General features: G+C 36.4%; 1 protein-coding gene across 4 annotated transcripts in view; it reads right to left on the reverse strand.

Annotated features, from left to right (window-relative positions):
* Nucleotides 1–23,347, reverse strand: part of Atp8a1 (ATPase phospholipid transporting 8A1) — a 213,183-nt gene that overhangs the window by 108,588 nt on the left and 81,248 nt on the right. For all 4 annotated transcript variants that reach the window (XM_058582796.1, XM_046455993.2, XM_058582822.1 and 1 more), the window contains 5 exons: nt 15,826–15,898; nt 13,592–13,697; nt 12,045–12,127; nt 10,121–10,170; nt 6,401–6,470 (listed from right to left, as the gene is read on the reverse strand). In XM_058582796.1, coding sequence (XP_058438779.1) covers nt 6,401–6,470; nt 10,121–10,170; nt 12,045–12,127; nt 13,592–13,697; nt 15,826–15,898 — 382 coding nt within the window. The remainder of the gene's footprint in view (nt 1–6,400; nt 6,471–10,120; nt 10,171–12,044; nt 12,128–13,591; nt 13,698–15,825; nt 15,899–23,347) is intronic.

Consider the following 23,347-nt stretch of genomic DNA (forward strand, 5'->3'; position numbering starts at 1 on the left):
TATTATGAAGACAAACAACAATAAGTGTTGGCGAGGATGCGGGGGAAAAAAGTACACTCATACTCTGCTGGTGCGACTGCAAATTGGTACAGCCAATATGGAAAACAATATGGAGATTTCTTGAAAAATTGGGAATGGAACCACCATTTGACCCAGCTATCCTTTTTCTCGTTCTATACCCAAAGGACTTAAAAATAGCATACTACAGGGACACAGCCACATCAATGTTTATAGCAGCACAATTCACAATAGTTAAACTGTAGAACCAACCTAGATGCCCTCCAATAGATGAATGGATAAAAAAAGTGTGGCATATATACACAATGGAAGATTACTCAGCAATAAAAGAGAATAAAATCATGGCATTTGCAGGTAATGGATGGAGTTAGAGAAGATAATGCTAAGCGAAGTTAGCTAATCCCCCCAAACCAAATGTTTTCTTTGATATGAGGAGGGTGATTCATAATGGTATAGGGAGGAAGAGCATGGGAGGAATAGATGAACTGTAGATAGGGCAGAGGGGTTAGAGGGAAAGGGAGGGGGTATGGGGTAATTAATGATGGTGGAATGTGATGATCATTATTATCCAAAGTACAGGTATGAAGATGCGAATTGGTGTGAATATACTCCAGTTGTGAATATACAACTGGAGATATGAAAAATTGTGCTCTATATGTGGAATAAGAATTGTAATGTATTCTGCTGTTATATATAGATTAAAAAAAAATAGCAGTGGGTCTCTCAATGACTGTATGGCACAGGTCCCAACTTACGTGCTCACAGAACCTTCCAGGGGCTAGAGCCCTGTATGGGATCAGCGTTCACAGAGAATAAACTTTAAGCAACACAGGCCTACTGAATCTGCTCAAGAGGGCTGGTGGTACAGTGCAGAGAACCTTGAACAAAACAGGAACTGCCTTAAACAGCAGTTTCTAATTGTGCCACTTTAAGACTCAGTTGATTTAACTTGTAAAATAAAATTACTGGATTGTTTTTCAAGTCCTTTTCAGCTTTAGCTTTATGTACCACTTACGTTTCTCTAGTTTTTGCTCATTTACAAACTGCCTATTGTTCCTTTAGTTATTCTTTGGCTTTGGTTTAATGTTTTAAAAAATTCTAGTGTTTAGTCTTCATGGTTTTACTAGACCAGGAAAAAATAAATCATTTACCTGCAATTACTTTCTTAGTGATATTACCCATATAGGGGTCTCTAGTCTCAGGGCTGAGATTTGGAAGCAAACTAATGGAGTATGATTTAGAACCCTTGAGAGAAATAGAACTTAGTGACCTCAGAGCAGATGGAATATTCCAAGCTCCAATTATGAACTTCTTTCCATTTTTCAGTGGTGGAATGGGAAGGGGGGCAAAGCAAAAGGAAATGATAATTTCCCCTCACAATCCCTTCTCAAGAAGAAGGAAAAGTTTAACTTATGATCTTTATTTTTTTTCCAGAAGCTAATGAAATTTTTAATGAAATGAACATAGGTCATTTTAAAACAAAAAAATCTTCAAAAAAATCACAATAACAAAAACAAAAGTGATAAGTAATAAGATCTGAAGGACTGAATTCTGCAGTATATCCAAACATTCTAGTGGAAGAAACTGATGCCTTGAATAGGAGAAATTAAGTTTCTAACTTCCTTGTAATATTAAGAAAAGCAGAGGACAGAATTTGGCCTTCTGCATTAAATGTACCCTTGTTTTAAAATCACATGCAAAAAAATATAATATTATTTACAGATATTTTTTCAGCCATAGTTAACACTCCCTTATTAAGAGGGTTACATCAAGTGCTGGGTGCATTGTTAGGAGCTAAATCAGGTTATTTATAGGCACTAAAACGAGTACACTCCATTGGATAAGACTCAGAATCGTCTAGTCTGTGTTTATGGAAAATCCTCACTGCATGTAGTTATCTGTGCTGCCCTTAGCAAGGTAAAAGTAGAGAGTCATGGTGAGCTGAAGCTATGGGATTGGCACAACATAGACAAGTTATATTCACTGTGTGAAGATCCAGGGCTTTGAGAAAAGTTGAACTCATGATTAATAACTCCGCTTGGGAGAATTTTCATTCAGAAAATTGGTTTTGTTTTGTCTTTTATACTGAAGTTCAAACACTGCTCTGCCTCCAAAGTGCCTTGCACATGGTAGGTGTTCAAAAATTATTTAAATGAATAAAATTTTGGATGCAATCCTCAATCATTTTGAAATGTCACTTGTGTATAATCTCACAGGATATGTATGATATTGTCACAAGAAAAAAAAGACTACCAGAAAAATGTAGGCATCTGCATAAGATGGCAGTGGTGGAAAACAAGTAGGTCTTAACATAACTGCTTATTTATGTGCCGCAATTAGTACTGAAATTATCTAGATAATCTTACCATTATGAAAATAATTATGCAAAATGGAGTGGAGGGGCCATGGGGAGGGGGACACTCACAGATACCTGTTCTAGGAACTATCTCCTAAAACTGAGCCAAAGAAATGGGCTGCCATGACTTTAAGACTAATTTTATTTAGCAAATGACAAGGAAACAGCTGGTTATGACTTTAAGGCTAGCTTTACATAGTAACTCGTGCCACTCCCCAGTCAGAGCTTGCCAGCTTCAGCAATCCATTGCAAGTGCCAATGAAATTTCTTTCAAAATCATTTGTGTAGATTTCTCCATCTTAATAAAACCTTCACCTTTTGTTCACAGGATAGACCCAAGACCATTCATTATGAGCTATGTGTATGTGTGTCCTGAATTGCAATTTAATTTTTATGTTCTCTTTCTAAATGAACATTCATTTCTTTGGAGATTTGTCTTTAATAGTTCTGTTTGATTTTGACACTGTAAGTTAAACAACTGCCACTAGGAATCTGATCTTGCAGTCAGGTTAAGTAAGGTGAGACTGCCCTGCTACATGAAGCTTGGGTCCCTTTGACCTGGAATGTTTGACAAAGATGTAAGATACACCCATATCTAAATATATGCAGACACTTTTTTGTGTGTGTCATTCAGAATTATCTGAAATTTGCCTGGTGTGGTAGTGAACTGCTATAAAAGCAACTAATTTCAGATGTGGTCTTTTTTATATATGGCACAGAACTTTATTTAAGGAACACCTAATTTGAAATTTTCAATCACTTTAAGGTCTCTACAGCATTAAGTTTACAAGTCAAGTTTATAATTTTTTCTCTGGTAAATAAATTTGGGATAGAATGCCTTATTTCTTAAATAAATTTTTATTTGTGTAAATGTATTTTTTCTTTAGTTAATATTATATATATGTACATATATATGTAGTATATTTTATATAGTTTCTTTCTTCCATTTAAAAATTAACAAAGCAAAACATCTTTATTGAGAAGATCTAGAAGAAGTAGGGAAAATAAATTATTTGACGCCCCCCCCCCACATACATACATACATACAGAGAGCTGTTGTGTTTTTATGCATATTCAGGATGGAATTTTCAGTACTATCTTTAAATTCACTAACTCTACTTGAACTGTGTCTAACCTGGCATTTACTTCATTTATTTATTTAAAGAAATCTGTATATATATATATATATTATGTATGTGTGTGTGTGTGTGTGTTTATATTACCCCTCTTTGTTTCTTTTTGACTCAAAAAAAAAGTTAGAATTTCTTCATTATGTTGAGCTTAAAACATTCCTCGGCAGATGGGTCTATATAAATGATTCAATCTGGAATGAATACCCAGTTTTTTATGGAACTCGTTATCTCTTTTAGCATGAAAATTCTTCATGTGTCCCTGAGTTTCGCTCCTGTTCTGTCCCTCTTTGCAGGCATGCCAACCTGGTCATTTTATAAACCCTCTGCAGAGGTTGGCATGAGATTTCCTCAGCCTCTTCTTACGTTGGGGAAGCTCACCATTGTCCTTAACTTCAGACAGGAAGCTGGCTCTCATGTGATTTCAAATCTAGGACACTTGCCCCATGGTTTCATAGAAGTCAAACTCTAAGCACTGCTTCTACATTCTGAATCCAGGGGCTGGGACTCCCACCCCATCCAGCTTAAGCCTTCAATTCAATGAACCACTTTGATTCTATTTCTACTTTGGAGTACACAGACGTCTATTTGTGTAGTTTTAGCTTTATTTTCTCTTTATACTTATATCAACTCCATGTGTCTTCACCATGACTTTGGCACAAAGAATGCAAATCAAAGTATGGCATACTATGCCATCCTGACTGGAGTGCATAATGAGCTCTGTTTACCCAGGTCTTCTGCTATAGCTGTTATCTGTTGATTATTGACTCTATCAAGGAATTCACAAGCTCCTTAGATTCTCCTCCAAATCACAATCTGCTTTCCTGGTTCTTCTACTTTTCATTTGATACTCTTGTTTCATTTCAGGTAACATTTCTTCATACAAGACTGCATCCCCTGCTTTTAGTTTCCAACTATATACATTAAATTCTAGGCTGTATCTGTACCCTGGATTTCTTCCCCTGTGAAATTTAGATTCTTTCCCCTGTGAAATCTTTGTGGCCGAAATGTAGCTGGCCAACTCTCTATCTGAGGAAGTGATATCATTCAGTCCCCTTGGCAAGCCAAGCAGAAATCCCCTAAGAATCCTGGATAATCTCTTCCCTCATCACCAATTAATTATTAAGTCCTAAATCATCCTCCTCTGTCTTTTCTGCAACTGTCTTTTTATTCCATATCAACTCCTGCATGGACTGTTGTCAGTGGTCTCAACTGGTAGCCTTATATCATCCTCTGAGGTGCCATGAGAATAATCAAGAAAAAGGTACAGTTCTTAAGGATGGTAAAAGACGAAAGAAAACAAAAAAAACAAAACCTAACTCACATCGACCTTTTCCACCTCAAATTCAGCTCTTCCCTGGCAACCTACCGCTAGTTCCCAAGCATGCTTTCCATGTTTATGCCTTTTACCACTGAACCACATTTCATAGCCGATTTGGGAGGGAAGAAAAACAATACAATAAACGAGTTAACATAGAGATTATTTTATAAACGAGATTATTTTAAAAAAAAGAGTCTCTATATTTTTACTTTTTATTCAATGTTTTAACTTCCCAAAGTTTTTAGGTAGAAGAATGTTCAAAGCCACAGGAGGACGGATGTGATCTGGGTGCCTAAACCAGACATCTATCAGTTGTTTGAAGTGGGAGGTCTGCAGGCTCTCCTATTCCCTTATCACTGTGCATATTCCCACGGGGCTGTTGGAAGATCTTTATGATACCTTAGTATTGTAACCTAACCTTCTGTTTATATGTGTTTCCCTGGCTAGTCTTAAATTCCTGACACATCTTAGGTTTTTTTCCTTTGCATCTCCAAAATCCAGTTTGAAGTCTGGTGATAAGATGTTCAGAATGAATAAATGTCAGGTCTTTGAATCAGTGGGAAAATAAAACCAAAGGAATTCCAAAACGAAATTCACAAGACATTGCAAAATCATTCCACCAGGATGCTTCAAACCCAAGGCATTCAAAAATTGCATTTTAATGATTTAAAACCAAGGCATCTAACATTCTCAACAGGAATTTAAATAAAAAGACTTGGGCCTCTTAAGTTTGGTTTCCAAATTTCCATGGGAAAAAGCAAGGTTGTTGAGTCTATTCAAAATTGAAAAGTTCCAAGGTGGGGAATTTACAAACTAGGTATCTAGAAAGAGCAATTCAAAAAAGAAAATATTGACTGACCTTAAAAAAAAAAAAAAAAAGCCCCAGTCAGCAGATTTCTCATTTTTCCATGAGTGTAAACATATTTCAACTAGGAGAATCAGTTAGAATACACAGTATAGGGGCTGAGGTTGTGGCTCAGTGGTAGAGCGCTTGACTCAAATGTGTGAGTCACTGGGTTCAATTCTCAGCACCACATATAAATAAAAAAAATAAATGTCCATCAACAACTAAAATGAATTAAATAAATAAATTTTAAAAAAAACAAATACACAGTATATAACATGCCCATATGTCAATGCTAATCAATTATTAGAAATTCTGTTATAATTAAAACAATGCAAGACAAACAGTGATCTTCACATGAAGAAATTATACCAATAACTATGATCCAAAGAACAAAGACTATTTCTATGTTCTTTGAAAAATTATATTGTTTTCCATATTTAGTTGCCTGCTAACATAGTTTATGTACCATGAAACTCAAATATTATGTAGCAAAAATTAAATTATAAAAATAACCTATGCTAAACTTTTTTAAAGCACCCAATTTACCCAGAAGGAATTCCACATTTGACCAGAAGAGGCAGAACCCTGTTACTATAAAACACCAGCAAAAGTGGATGTCAGCAACTTCATGCTAAACATCTGCATTACATTCCCACAGCAGAATGCCTAACACGTACATTATAAACCAGCATAAATCAAAACTGTAAAAGACAAAAATAAAGACTTACAGCTCCTTTGCAGTAAAGACGTAACTTCCCGGATGGAGTGCGAACAATCACTGACATTCTTTTTCGAGCGCTGAAAGAAAGAGGTATTTCCATAATGAGGATCTGCACATATATGTCTGTCATGCCTCACATATTTTAATACTCACAGTGAAAAAATAAATTTGATCAAATTATGAGGCCAATCCTTCCACATATATGAATTATCCCCTGATGTACAGTTGGGGACTTTTGAAAGTTACATTATGTTTTTTTGAGTCATCAGGGTACCATCTTCTGCCCTAGAGGAATACTTTACAAAATGGTTCCCTAGAAACCTGTGAGAGTTAAGACCCACCAGAGTAGAGGAGAGTCCTGGTTCAATATTTTCACATTTGAAAAAATATTTTAAGTTAGTATCTTAAAAGAGCAACTGTGTATGGTAATTTTTGTTAAAAAATAAAAATAATCAATTTTAAGTACATAATCATACCCAACAGCAAATGCAAACACACATTCACAAGTATTGTTCCTAGATATACAAACCTATGATACAGCTTACTTTATAAATTAGTCATGGTAAGAGACTAACAGCAATATTAAAATAGAATGATTATAGCAGTATACTGTAATGAAGTCATTTAATAAAACTTATGAAATGTTGACTTCTAGAATTTTGGTTCAACGGACAGTGAAACCTCAGACAAGGAGGGAATGTGAATATGGTACTTTAGGAAGACATTTAATGACAGCTGTGCATTCTAACTTAGCCCTTCTTGATTCATGCCTTTCTTAATTCAGTTTTGATTTAATGGTGTCAAACGCATCAACTTCCTTGCTCTTCTCTTCTCTTGGAAAAATCCCCAAGGGTAAACGTCGACACTCTTCTGTGGTATATCAGAGTAAGTGGAAATTGTTGAGATTCACCCAGTGATGACGACTGGTAAATACATGATACTGGATACAATGGGATGCTCCGCCCCACACATCACTGAACACCTATCTACTACATTTCTCAAGGAAGCTTGCTCTCTCACCCTCTGTAAGACCACAGTGTATATCTTCTCCATTCTCCAAGTCTTATGTTCCCTCCTCACTCCAGACTCTTAAAATTTTTGGAATTTACTTTGATAGAAACATCAGACAAGAAACCCCTTTTCTTTATGTCATTAAAGCCTCCATTTCTGTCTAGGTATGCACCATCTTCTCCATTATTTCCCCAATATGATGGAGGAAATATTTCTTCTCTTATCAGAGGCCTCTTCTGTGTGTGTGTGCGAACCACCTTTCACCCCACTTTTGCAGGAATCTCACTCCTATGAATCTGCCTCTTCTTCAAAGCTGGACCCTGCTGGTCAGTATTTAAACTCTACACCCCGCCCTACAGAACTCCCCCCAACCAGCACTCTTCCATTGAGTCACACGCCCTTTCAACTCTTTCTTCACTGGTCTTCACAGGTCAACTCCTCTGAACCGTCACCACCTCTGAACCGCCTCCACTAGCCTCCCCTTCATTCCTGTCTTTCACTTTTTGCTTCCCTCCTCACCACACCAATGGACGGTCACATTTGATGAACACTTTGACCTTCCCCTCACCTAAGCTTGAAGCAGTCTTTGACAGAGATGTCCCTGTGAGCTTGAACTGCTCTTCTCTTGGCCTTGTCCTATTATCCTCTTTGTCCTCCCTGACTTTAACAACAAAGCATTCTCCTTTGTTGATTCGTCTTTTCCTAACCCTTCATCGTTAGAATTACTCATGGCTCAGTCATCAGCCTTCCATTTTCTCTTGGGCTCTTATGTGTGCTCTCTAGGCGATCCCATTCACTTTCATGGCTTTAAATATCACTTCTTCACCAATGACTGCCATATGGTCTTTCAGCCATAGGCTTTCTCTCATAGGTTTTAGGCACTTACATCCAACTGCTGACCTGACACGTCCGTTTGTATGTCTCACAGGCATCTAAAACCTAAACATTAAGATGTTTCATTCCAGACATCTTAATGTCCACATCGATTTCTCTTCTGTTTCTAACATCCATGTAAACAGAACTTCTATTCACTGCTCATGCCAGAAGCCCTGACCTCTCCCTCTCTGCCTTCCATATCCGACCCATGGCAAAGTCCTACTGACCTTCCTTTAAAAGGCATATGGGTGCCATCAACTTCCCTTTTATTTCACCACCATCCTCCTGGTCTACACTACCACCAGTTTTCACAAGACTAACGGCATCATATTCACTTTTCTCACTTCCGTTCTTAAGTCTGCCCTCATTGTAGTATTCTCAAAGACCTGAAATCCCTAAGCTTGCTTTATGGCATCTAGCACAGTACTTTCTAAGTGTGTGTTTAAAAGACGTATCTAAGAGCCAATTAACATACTACTTATAATAGTAGGGTTAGGAAAACAGTCACTTTAACATAAAAAGAAAAAGACGAGGGATGCATTTTGGAAATACTCTATTCTAGTTAATTATCCAACTTCATATTTATTTTCCTTTGAGCCTTTCAGAGTACATAAGTAAAGAAAACAGTCTTTGATTAATATAGTGCTAGATTAATTGTACAGACCCCATTGCTTTTGTTATGAACCATGGGAATGGGATCACTACCAATTAAAATAGCATCCAAAGTTGGCACAGAAAAGGAAACATCTCTCAATGATAGTATATGAGCTTGTCTTATGTAGGAGAAAATTCTTGAAAAAAGGTGGGCACTTATTTCCTTGAATGACAGCTCTACTACCTCATGGGTTTGATGTTTTGAAGTATCCTGCAGGTGGCTATGCAATCTTTTTAAAGATCCTGTAGCTAAGGACTACCTGGTCCCAGGAATGTAGGGTGATTGGGAAACTTGTACAGAAAGGCCTTACTAAAACTAAACGACTCTATTATTTGAACTTAAGAAATAAAATCAGTAAAACAATCCCTTTGCTTTTTGTTCTTTTCTAACTAGATGGTATGTGGCTTACACCTCACAGAGATATACATATGGTTTTTGAAATCCCAAGGACAATTAGATATAATGAGCTCACAATTAGGATGATGGCTTCCTGACTCCAATTACTCCACAGAAATCTTGGTGACTCTTCCTATGTTTCCAGATCACTAACTGCCATAGATTGGATCTTGAAGGTCCCCCAAGGGCCCATGTGTTGGAGCCTCAGTACCCAGTGAGGTGCTGCAGGTAGGTGGTGCAGACTTCATAGGGTGAGGCTTAATGCAAGCTCTTTAGCTTACTGAGGGTGTGTAATCCCGTCCCTGTCTTCACCTCCTCTTTTACACCCTGGCCATGGGGTGAGCAGTTTTGGTCTACCATACCCTCCCACCATGGTGTGCTGCCTCAACATAGGCTTAAAGCAACAGGGCTATAGAATTGCACATTGAAAACTTGAGAACTGTGAGCTGACATAAACCTTTTCTCTTTATAAGTTGATAATCTCTGGTATTTGTTATAGGAATGAAAAACTGACTCACACACTAGCTATCAGTCTCCTGGCCCTAGGCCCTAGACTGGTGAATTAGTTATGTTTCAAACAATTTTTTAATCACTACTATTGCAATATTCTGAAGAAAGCAGTTTAGTATTTACCTACAGATAATTAAAAATGTACTAAAGATTTTGAGTTAATATTTTGCTTAAACAAATTTAAATTAAAAAGGATACATTCTAGTTATTCAAAAAGGAAAAAGGAAAAATGAATAGCAATTTATTTTATCCAGAAAAAACACAGAGGAGAAGTTTTACCTGGTGAACTCCAGCACATTGAGCAATTCATATCTTTCTTCCTGCCCCAGCTATAAAAATAAGGGATATATGATTACACAGAGTTGGAAATATCTTAAGTTTCTTAGAAATAATCACCAGTCACAAAGTTTGTCATAAAAATGACTACACAATTTCTTTTCCTGAAATATGAACTTATTTTCAGGTTAATGGAAGGAGTCAAAAACAGGAGAAAATCAAAAGGAATTCCACGTGCCACAGAAGAAGGCCTTTGAACAACACCAGCCAAAATAGGAGGCAAGAGTTGCCAATAGACAGATTATCTGGTGGGATTGTATTGCAAAAGTATAGTAGAAGGTGTAAAGAACAATGAGTAGTAGAAAGAAATGAAGTAATTAAGAAAAAAAGAAAATTAAGTAAATTAGTAATAGAAATAAAATGAAGCAATTAAGAAAATTATGAAAAAAAGAAGGTATCAGGTATTGTGGAACACATCTGTAATTCCAGCAACTCAAGTGGCTGAGGCAGGAGGACAGCAAGGTTGAGGCCAGCCTCAGCAACTTAGTGAGGCCCTAAGCAACATAGGAAGACCCTATCTCAAAATAAAACGTAAAATGGATTGGGGATGTGGCTCAGTGGTAGAGCACCTATGGGTTCAATCCCCACTACTCTTTAGGTAATAAGGGAAAAATTATTCTTGGGAAATAATTTTGTGTAAGGAAACACAAAAGTAAAAGAAAATATTGAATACAATAATATTCAGCTATGACTATTGGTAAAATGTGATACAATTTATATTCAATAAAATGCATATATCTTCAAAGTACAGTTAAAAAAAATTACATAGTTTGACAAAGTTATACTCTGTGTAAACACCACTGTGATCAAGACTCGGAACATTTCCACCAACCCATAAATTCCCTTGAGCCTGTTCCCAGTCAATCTTCTCTCTGCCTGTAGCAACCACTGTTCCGAATTCTATCACCATTAATCACTTCTGCCTGATCTCCAGCTGCATATAAATGAAATTAAAAAGGATGCACTCCTTTGTGTCTGGCTTTTCTTCTTCTTCTTTTTTTGCTCAGCATAATGTTTTTCAGATTTAGCCATGCTGTTGATGAATTGATAACATTCCTTTTTATTGTTTAGATATTACCAGTGTAGGAATATATCACAGTTGGTTTATCCATTCTCCTACTGATGAGCATTTGGTTTCTTTCAGCTTTTAGCTACTATGAGTAAAGCAATGAAGATTCCTTTCCAAGTCATTTTGAGGATGTCAACTTGCATTTCCCCTGGGTAACTGAGTACGTCGTGTTCTGGGTCAGGTGCCCATTTAAAAAACTGATCTTTTTTTTTTGTTTGTTTGTTTTTTAGGAAACTCTTAAATGGTTTTCACAATGGATTTTATCACCCAGCAGTTCATGACTGTTCCACTTGCTCTGCACTCTCATTCACCATTGGTGCTATGGATATTTTTAATTTTCGCCTTCTTGGTAGGAGTGCAGTGGCCTAACACTGTAGTTTTGCATTTTTTGGATGGCTAGCAGTATTTTCTCATGTGCTTACTGGCCAGACATGCATTATCTTTTGTAACATATCTGCCCATTAAAAAATTAGTCCTGAATATTTATTAATTATAACAATATTAGAAATACAGGGAAGGATAGGCAAAATGGAGGAAAAGAGAAATCCTCCTAACAGAACAGAAAATCAGTAGATGTGTCTAATGTTGAAGAATTATACCTATTATGAAACATATTATCAATAATGCTTTTTGAAAGTACTGGATATACAAATGCTTAAACAAATAGATGAAAGAACAGAAAGTGTTCCCTTTTGGTGTGGGAAACTTCCATTTTATTATGACTTTATTACCTTATAATTGAAGCTATGCATATGCATTAGTTTGGTTAAAAAGAAACTTAAAACATAAATAACTTACTGAATCGATAATGACCGAGTCAGGTGTTCTTCCAGTGAAAACAAAATTCAATTGCTTGGCTGCTCTGACCAGAGCTCCCTCATCTGTTTCAGAACAGGTAAAAGCAAATAAGTGATAGAAAAAGTTACCCGAAACACAACAGAAAAGCATTCATATAATGCAATTTTTTTCAGTTAAAATTCTTTTCACATTGGTCCCTATTGTTGCAATCCATTTCTTTTTAAGTTCCATGATAATGCCAAAGGAGGAGAATGATGGAAAGTATCTGAGACATATACCCCAGGATCAGGTTTCTGAATAGTAAATCTCATTGTTAGTCCCACACCTAAAAATGAAAACCGTATCCCTTAGACCAGCATATTCTCCAGAACACTCTTCTCCAAATGAATGGCACAAAACTGTCTTTTAAAAATTTTTATTGCTGGGTGTGGTGGCACCCGCCTGTAATCCCAGCGGCTTGGGAGGCTGAGACAGGGGGATCCTGAGTTCAAAGCCAGCCTCAGCAATGGCGAGGCTCTAAGTTAACTCAGTGAGACCCTGTCTCTAAATAAAATACAAAATAAGGCTGGGAATGTGGCTCTGTGGTCCAGCATCCTTGAGTTAAACCCTAGCGCGCAAACACACAAAATATTTAGTATCTTCCTTCTAAAGAGTTGAATGTAGAAAAACTAATGCTACTAATTGAGGATTCAATTTAAATAGTGTAAAATTAATGAATGCTTTATTATATATTAACTACTTTCATCTCTGTGTTGTAAACCCTTGCATTGCTGGGGGAGGGTGTAGGATGAGAAAATATTCATCTAGGTTCTATTCTAACCATGTAAGATGTGGTATCTTCTTATTCTTTTTAGGAATCTTGTTCACTCTACACAGCATAGATGTTTATTTAGAATAAAGTTTTAAACACAAGAGTTCTCCAAAGGGTGTTCATTGTTTTTCTAAAACTTTTACAATTATCAAATTGATTAGGCACCCAATTTTAAATTGAAAGGCGGTCTAAAATTAAGCCAAAATAATATTAGTAATTGTGCTAATAAATATTTTATAGGATCCTTTTACATGAATAAAAGTTTCTTCACCAGAGTAAATACAAAGCAAGCCTCCTGACTATCATTTTCAAAAGAAAACAGCAACATTTGTGTTCTAAAGCCATGTACATCACTATTTTAGGCAAACAGATCTTCCTTTTTATGACTGCCTATGTACAAAACAATCTGATTAATATTTATAAAGGGAAAATACATGTTTATAGAAAAGTACTTGTATTTACTTATTTTGTTATTCAAATTCCCATGTAATGCATGTTATACACCAACATATTACATATACAAAGATGTATGTTTCAACACACACACACACACACACACACACACACAATGAATCCTGACAGCCAAGGTTTTTCTAATTAGTAAATGAAAATTTTTATCTAAAAAGCACAATTTGGTAATCTTACTTTTTCAGACAAAATTGATTTTATTTAGATAATCCCAAATTTCAGAACAATTTTCCACAGGAAAAAATGTTCATGACCACTTCACTTGTACCTGGAGATGCCGCTTGATAAATGATCTTGTCACCTTCCCGCTCTGGCACCGCTGTGTGGCAGACAGCCATCATTGTAAGAAACTCACATATGATAGGGGCCGTCGGCTGCAAGAGAGAAATACATCATTTATTTTGACACTAATGACAGAAATATTATTTCATATTCATCTATTAATAATCAGGGCTGTGGATTTATAGCCAATATCTATTATGAAGAAAACATGTTTTTAACTCAATTTATTCATTCTTGTACTTCCTCATTCACTTTCTAAACATTTATACAAGACAACTTTGTGTGGTCAAATAGAAATAATATAGTAAAAAAATTAGAAAAGGATGAATTTGTACTAGGAGGATAGAAATTCTAAAATATTCACTTACCTGGCTGTAATTCCTGACCAGTTTTAAATTTCAGGCATCTAATCCTACTTTGGGTTGGAATGATGATGATGGGGGATTTCATAAAGCTTTGCCCCCTCTCCAAAAATGGTAACCTTAACCTTACTGATAGTTTACTAAGTTTAAAAAAAAAAAAAAAAAACAACTCCCCAGTAGAGTGGACTTTTAATGGCTTGAGGAAGACTGAAAATGGATTATTTTCTTCAAGGAGCTGATAGTGTATAGGAGAAAACAAGAAGACAGGATCTAAAATTAAACATCTTCCTGGCCTCTAATGAAGAGAAATGTCATTCAGATTAATAAAGGAAAAACAAAGCTCTATGCTCTTGGGGAAAAAAATAAACAAAAAATTAAAAAAAAAAAAGCGAAATGATAAATGAGAACATTATTTGAAAAAAACTGTTCAATCTAAAAAAGTGGATCAAGCAGGCATGGTCCCAGCCATGTGAAGCTTAGTCCTGTGGGGAGACAGAATGTAATACACAAGTACTATTCATTGGTAGTGTGTTAAGGATCTAAAGAGCAAATACCATGAATGGTGACTTGGGAGAGTCAGTCATTAAGACAAGGAGATGTCTAAGCAGGTGAGGTTTTCGTCTCACCAAGAACTGAGTCAAGTGACTTCCATCGAATAGGAATGGCATATAACTGAAAAGTTCCTGAAGAAGGCAAGGATGAAGTGTTTCAGAAAATAAAAGAAGGCCCCTATGGTCCGAGTAGAGAGGAAGGAAAAGGAGCTCAAAGGGAGGTGGTGACTCAGAGAGGGGCTAGATCATCCTGTTAGCTTGTCATGTGCAACAACAATGAGGAGTGAACATGCCAACAAGGAGACAGGTTGGGGGTCACAGCTGTGACCCACTGAGGGGATGCTGGTGCCTGGATGGGTGGTGAGACTGTGAGAGGACTGAAGCAGACATCTGGGACACACCCTAGGAGTTAGTCCTGATGAGGGGCTTCAGGACTCAGGAGATCTGGACGTGGAGAGAGAAGGAGGTAGCCAAGGCAAACCTTCAGTTTCAGAATGACAAGACAGGTGACAACACAATTTACTGAGAACACAAGAGGGAAGAGGTGGTCTAGGTCCAGGCTTGGTGGATCCTGAGAGTAATATGTTGTTGAAGGCCCACTTAAGAAAAAATGATACAAAAATACCCCTATGAACACTCTGCTCGGGGCTCTACTCAGGGGCAGATGTGAGCCCTCCAGTGCGAGACACCCAAATGTTTCAACTGTCTCATGATTGAGCCTGAGCCAGTGAGGACAAGTTTAAATTCCAGGAATATCTACAGGCTAATCTGGTGGAATCTGAATAAGCAGCAATAACTTTAAAAACATGTTTAAAAAAATAAAAATATTATTTTATGGGTCCTGAGGATCAAACCTAGTGCCTCACATGTGCTAGGCAAGAGCACTACCACTAAGCCCCAGCTCCAGCCCCGTCAATAAATTCTTAAGCAGGATGTTCACACTGGGTCCAGGCAGGCTCTGGAGTTCCTAGTGTAGATTTGACACTAGTTTATGATATTGAGTAATTCCTCTATAGACATTTTGAAATTGTTAATATTAGTGAGTTATTCCACTTGAGGTTCTATAATTATTTAAAATTAAACACTTTCAAAAAAAAAGAATACTGACAAATGATAATATTAAAATTGAATTTCCAATTACCGAGAATTCACATTAGCCATGTAAAAAGAATTTTGCAATATGAGATTTTTGGCAATTATTTAAAATGATTATGAAAGTTCAAAAAAAAATAGACACAAGACAGTTGAGGAACACTTATTATTTTTCATGCATTAACGAAAAAAGATAATTGTTTCATGTTGCTTACATGATTATTTTGGAGATTTTCCAGCAATGATGAATCATTAAATGTTTTTTCATCTCCCAGCTGAGAGCTCTGCCTGAAGAGGGGGAAATATAAAGCAAACCTGGTTGATTTCCATCAGTCCACTGATCTATTTGGACCTCATTTTTTAAGTAAACTGCTATTCCAACAAACCCTTAACTTAATTAAGTGTAATTTGGCCTGAGTTTCTAAATAAGACATCACAGATTTCAGGATTATGTCATAAAACCTACACAAGCACTCTAAAATGTGACAGACATTTGTAGTGTAACGAAAAAAATAATGCTTCTTAGTTCATTTTCTTGGAATCAAATTATATTGTAGCCACATGAAATTTAAAAATTAGTTTAAAAACATAAGAAAGAAAACTGCTATAATACCCAGAAGAGAATTTCTTCTGTTTCCACAATATATTCCTTTTTCTAGAATCCTGATTATTAATGAAGTTTCTATAAAGAATAATTATTTTATTTCACCTGTATGAGAAACCTTTATTTTTAGTGACAAACACTGCAGGACTATTATGTAAAACATTAAAACACGAACAATAAACTGTTAACTGATTACATCAACATCTCTCATTAACAAATATCTGAACAAATATTTATGGGCATATCACACTTATTCCATACATATGAGGAAGACAAATCATAAAAGTGTTTAGAATTTTTTGTGTTGTGGCTATCTTTGGATCAGCATATGTATTATGTACTTCATACCAAATAAACAGAGTCAGTGTTACCTTTCTCATGGCCATGCCATATAAGAGATTCAAATGAAAAACAAGAAACATTTAAATGGCAATGTTTTAAAAAAAGTATAATTTGAAATGTATAGTGAAATATATACATCTGAGCTTTTGAGCACAGGAGAAAATTTCAGAAATTACTAAGAAAAAGAAATGTCTCTGGTAGTAAGTAATTACAATCTAGAAAGATTTTAATAACAATTTTTATAGACTACAAAGAGTTTTATTGATGCTAGTGTGTCAAATATCATGACATTCACATTTTAAAGCCAAAAAATTAAAAAGGAGAAATCACTGTAAAAAAAAAAGAATTTTAAATAGAACATACTCAGTATCTCCAATGAAATACATTTCTTCCAATAACCAAGGAAGTTAGAATGTTTATAAAAAGACCCATCTTTATTTACATGCCTATTAAGAAAGTTCTCAAAATTACAATATCTTTGTTAACATATTAGTTTAGGATTCTCAAAATATCCCTAGGAAGCAAAATGAACAATTACAACTATTATTGTTTCTACTGCTTTAGTTTTACAGATGGAGGTAGAGGAAAAAAGCTAAGAATTTTTAAATGACTTATCAATTGGTAGACAGAAAAACTAGTATATTTCTCCTACAAATATTATCACTTACTAAAAACAGTTTACTACTTAAGGCTTTATAAAGTTTTACCATATGTATTTGTTAATGGTTCATAGTTATATTCTCCTACTTTATTTGTCAGAGAAATTGGAAAGTCAAATAATATTCATAGTCACATCATACATGAGGAAATCTATTTTCTTTCCAAATAATTCCAGACTAAAAATCTTTATAAATCTGAAACTATGTCTTATTAATCTCACCAATAATTCTTTCATTTTATAAGTCCCAGTTGCCATAATTGATATGACTTTCAAATGAATTTATCGCTGAGTAACTCTAGATATGCTATGGAAATATTTACTCACATTGTCTGCTCCCCAAGGAAGTCCTCCAACACGGGTGATATTAACTAAGATCTCCTCTCCCAGAAAGCGCTTCCTTCTCAAGACCCACAGACATCAGCCTCTGATCAGATAGCCTGGTTTGGAGGACTCTGGCACATACTCATCAATGTGCTCAGAAATATTACCAAATGCTCACTTTTAGTAAAAAGTAAATAATAAAATTAGGAAGCTCTTGTCATTTAAAAATAAGAACTACATTAAAAGTAAAAATAACAGCCAGGTACACTGGCACATATCTCTGATCCGAGCTATCGGGACACTGAGGCAGGATGATCTCAAGCTCAAGGTCAGCCTGGGCAACTTAGTCAGATCCTGTCTTAAAAAAAAAAAAAAAAAAAAAAAGAGCTAGGGATGTTGCTCAGTGACAGAGTAGAAAAAGGAGAACACTGAGCATGTAATCGACAATGCCATGTAAACTGAAACTTCTTGCAGCCTGATTTAAAAGCTCAATATGTTGAAAATAATTATTTCCAGTTCATACAAAAATGTAGATGGCCTAACTGGTAATACTCATCTTCATATGTGATAGTGCAGACTCTGAAAGTTTTAAAATTTAAAATTCATATCAACATGAAACCCAAAAGATAAAAGGAAAAATAAAGAAACAAAAGATTGGAGCTGTACTTTTCATCTTAAAATCAAAATAAACCCTGGATGGACCAATGATTTAATATAAGCACTAAAGACATGGAGAAAAAAAAAAAACTCAGGAGTGGGAAAGGCTTAGGTTTCATACACAGTTCAGAAAACAAGCGGATAAACACAACTGTTTAGCAGCAAATATTTTCACAGAGCAAAAACTAATGCAAGCAAAGTCAAAAGCCAAATAACAAACTGGGGGCAAAAAACCCTGTCAACTTACACATTAAGGGCAAATTTCCATGAAGTAATAACTCCATTCATTAAAAAAAATCAATATTGCAGTAGAACAAGGAGCAAGACAACAAACACAGCTCACAAAGCAGAAAATATAAGCAGCTATAAGCCTCTATTCCATCTCACCTCATCATGAGAGAAGTGAAATTTAAGTTTATCAACATGGCAAAAAATAAAGTTTGACAACTGTGCCGTTGCAATTGTGAAAAAGCCGTGAAGCCTATCATTGGTAAAAATGTAAATTGGTAACACAACTCAATGATACACTGTCAAATGAGAAGCTGGTACAAAACTGTGTACAATATGCTTTGCTTTTTGTAAAAGCATGAGAAAAAAATTTAAAAAGTGAATAAATAATATATATTCACAGGACAGGTCTGGAGGGATATACTTGAAATTAATCATACTGCTTATCTTTAGAAGTGGACATGGAGGACAGGAAAAGGGGGGAATTTTCCTTGATTTACCTTTTGAATTTGCAACACATTAATGTGTTATGAACTTAAAAATCAAATTAAAAGGAAAAAAACAAGAACAAAATTCATGTAAGCCACCTGAAATATAGATGTGCTCACCACATACACTCAATGTCGATACACACCATACACAGCAATACAAGGACAGGCAGTGTGACTGTGAAGAACTGGGATTTTCGTGGTTGTTTGGATATTTTTTGGTTTTCATTAGTGCATTATAATCATACATAATATTGGGGTTCAATCTGACATAATCACACATGCATGGAATATAACTGTTTGTTTTTCAAATGAAATTCAGCACTTGCATGTGAGCAGGGAGCAGGCACGGCAGCCCAGATATACCTCGAGAATGGGTCCTGCTGGCCGAGCACGTGTTTGCACACTCCAAAAGCAAACAGTGACAAACTTCAAATTCTTTAACATTCCAAATGTCCTGAGTCAAGAGAATTGCAATTAACCAGACAAAATGTACATATAGGAAACTTCTCTCTTTAGGATATGATGGCCATACTCCGCATTGTCCAGGCAAAAATATACAACTTTCAACACAGCCTGAATACCTTCATATTTTAAAAAACTAGAATTCTCTAGCCAAGGTTTAGGCTGACAAAATGCAAGTCCTGAGTTTTCATTTGCTCCTTTAACTTGTCATAAATGTGTTTAATTATAATATGGACAGAGAGTAAGGAGCCATTGAAGGCCATTTTCTCACTGGGAAACACTGCAAAATACGGACATACATACAATCTAAGAGAGACAAAGGTGCTAAAAATCATTTTTCTGGTTTTAATGTAATTAAGTACAGGAGTGAAGAGACAGCTGGTTGTCAGCAGCCAAGCCACATCAACACGCGTATGTGCATCTGCTTTTACATTCAGCCACCTGCAGGACTACTGCTGAGGTGGGCCCTGCAGTGGTCAGGTGTGCACTGGGACTGGAGTGTGCTGTGCCCCAAGCCAGCCTGGAAGGCACATCTCCAAATTTATCATGAGACCCAGAGTCAACAACTTTGTCCACGGTCCTGTTTCAGGGCCACTGATGCCAAGGTATACACCATGGGAAGGGCTGAACTGTGGACAAAAGCACAAAGCTCTACAGGATTTTAAGAGAGATTTCTTGAATTTCTCCTTTAGTTGCTCCACACAAAAGAAACCAATGGGCACTACTGGGCAGAGAGATTTCCAACACCAGGCAATGAGACTAATGCAAGCCCAGGCAATGCACTTAGGCTGAGCCACACATAAACCTCTGCATGAAGACCGCCATTCATGACATCCCACCAGATCTGGACTGGGCACTGTCCCGAAAACATCCTGCTCTGCCCCCTGCAGGTGGTTACACTAACATGCTAACATCTGAAGGTGCACAATTACCTTATGATAGTTATCACAAGGAGGCAGAAACCCAGCTTGGTGATACTTCATCTTCTAACGTTTATGATTTCTTTTAAATTAACCTAATTTTAATCCCAGAGTAAAAGCACATGTGTTTTTTCTCTTAGGTGTCAACAGCAATGAAATTTGCTGATGACATCCTGTCTTGGAGTCCCTTCTATTCTGGAGGCCAGGTGAACACAAGCCACTGACACATGCTTCAGGGCATGCTTCATAATGCATTTAGGACAGAATGTGCGGGGCAGTCATGTGCACCTGCAGGGGGCAGAGCAGGATGTTTTCTGGATGAGCTCACAACCCACTCCAGGGAGGTTGGTCCCTGGTTAGTGTAGAGACCCGATGGTGCTCAGTGGAGCTCATTGTCAGGCAGGTGGCAAAGTCTCTAAGACCATGAGTATGGCAAACTATAGCTAAGCTCCAGTCAGCATCCTCTAAGACCTGGGGGCTGTACCCCTTTCCCTAACCTGCAGAAACCCCAACCTCCTACCCTTGCTTCTGCTGTTTGGGTCTCTATCCTTGAGAGGGTCGGCATTCCATGCTTTTCAATGTCACTACTGCTTCCAAGCCAAAATTCCTGGTTGGGAGATTTAATTTTTAGCAATGAATTTGTTATTCAGAGTCAGAGTCAAGTCCAAGAACATGTACAGGTGATTCAATTCAACAGTATTTGTGTTAGACATTGGTTTTGACCAAAGTAATGGGTCCCAGTTTTCGGTGTGACTCAAAGTATTTCTGAAGGCAATTACAAAAGAGGATTTCCAAAAAAAGCATTCTGTGAAAGGCTGTATCCCTGGAATAAATAAGTTACCTGCCAAGGGGACTACTTTGAAGACTAATGCTAATTTAGACGTGTTAGATCTCATTATTATACAGTCACACCTGGCAGAATGTTTTAGTGAGTCTACATTTTCAGCAGAATAAATACCACTCACTCCAAACATAATTATAGGCTAAAGTGAGAAAACAAATGAATAGAAAAATAGTACTATCTGCTGATACTGTGATAATGCTAAAAACCACAGTGAAATGATGAAGCACAGAGGTGATCATCTGGAGACTCATCCTCACCTTAAAAAAATCACAAGAATAATGTGCAAATACATATATATATATATATATATATATATATATATATATATATATATATATAAATAAAAATAAATTAAACAGCTAAGAAAACCAAAATAACATCTAGGATTTGCTTCAAAATAGTAGTGGGGGAGAGGGCACAGAGGGATTGAAGTTGGTCTTGTGTGCATACCATGGGATCAAACGATGGACATATTTTCTATCTTTGCTTATGCTTAAATTTTTCCACAATAAAAGTTATAAAAGGAGAAAAATGGTTGTGGAAATTATGTAGTTTTGGAAAATCAACATATCTTAAAGCTACACAGATGCTGCAAATAAAAGTTGTTTCCCTGTAATCTCAAAAATATTGATACTATCAATTCAAAGAATAGCAGCCTTTTAAAAAATTATTTATTTATTAGTTCTAATCAGTTATACATAAGAGTAGAAAGTTCTTTGATCCACTGTGCACAAATGAAAAAATTTTCACTTCTCTCATTGTGCATGAAGTAGAGTCACACCATTTGTGCAATCATACAGGTACCTAGGGTAATGATGTCTGTCTCATTCCACCATCTTTCCTATCCCTTTACCTCCTCCCCCTTCCCCTGTGCCCTATCCAAAGTTCCTCCACTTATCCCATGTACTCCCCGACCCCATATGGATTAGTATCCACTTATCAGAGAAAACATTCGGCCACTGGTTTTTTGAGATTGGCTTATTTTGCTTAGCATGATATTTTGAGTGGCAGCCTTTTAATAGAAAGGAATTAATCTGTGAGGCTGGTTACATTCTAGCTGATGGTACTTGGCAATAATAATAAAATAATACTAATTTTGGAGTAAGAAGCCATTGGTTAGGATATGATTTTATCTCTGTCAACCATTTAAATTAATATGTTTAAGACAGTAGAGAGCTAGTCACATTCACTTATCTTTAATGTCAATAGAATGTGTTCAAAAGCGTTAATATATCACAGGTTTGTCTTGAAACTTGACTAGATGTAAGTACGTAATCTATATATATTTAAGTGCTAAGTATGTGTTTAACTGGACCTTTTTGGGGGTGAATTCTGATTCAGCAAAATAAATACAGTGCATATATTTTTTTAAAAATTTGTTGTTTGTAGATACACAAGACAGTAGGGTGTATTTTGACATATTGTACATACATGGAGTGCAACCCATTCCAATTTTGACCCCATTCTTGTGGTTGTACATGATGTGGAGTTACACTGGTTGTGTATTTATAGGTGAACACAGGAAAGTTATGTTTATTCATTCCATTGCCTTTCCTATTGCCATCCCCCCTCTTTTCCCTTCACTCCCCTTTGCCTAATCCAATGAACTTCTATTCTCCTCACCCCTTACTGTGTGTTAGCATCCACATATCGGAGAGAATGTGGCCTTTGGTGTTTGGGGACTGGCTTATTTCACTAAGCACAGAGCATAGGTTTTATACATGGAATTCAGTGGACTCCGTATTGGAAGGCAAAGCTGTTGAATACCAGTATGGAATTCATTTTAAGTTTTTTATTTACAGAGGAATCTATACTCTTACAGACCAGCAGCAGGAAGATGCAATTGGATACCTGGACCACAGGATTCAGTTCGAATCAGACTTGATCTTGATTTCCTTGGAAATATGAAATGTACAAGGTTGTGCACCCCTGTGCTTACTTTCCTCTCTTCAATTAGATTTTACCTGCTGTACTTGTTCTTGCTTAAAAACACAAGATATTTACTAAAATAAATTCCAGTTTGGAAAAACTTGAGTGAAACAGAGGGATAAAAATGACTGAAGATGCAAGGCTATTTTGTGCTCTAAAAGCAGATATTCTTTAAAGTCCTCTAAAATCTACAGGCTGTAATGTACCCAGAATACACTTTGTAACCAATCTAAGCCAGGCTTTAACTCTGGCTTCCAGGTTTCTGGATATATTTTTGG

The sequence above is a fragment of the Marmota monax genome, unplaced genomic scaffold (genome assembly GCF_021218885.2).
Source record: "Marmota monax isolate L192 unplaced genomic scaffold, Marmota_monax_Labrador192_F-V1.1 WCK01_AAM20220418_F8-fsc00025, whole genome shotgun sequence".
NCBI classification, from domain to species: domain Eukaryota; kingdom Metazoa; phylum Chordata; class Mammalia; order Rodentia; family Sciuridae; genus Marmota; species Marmota monax.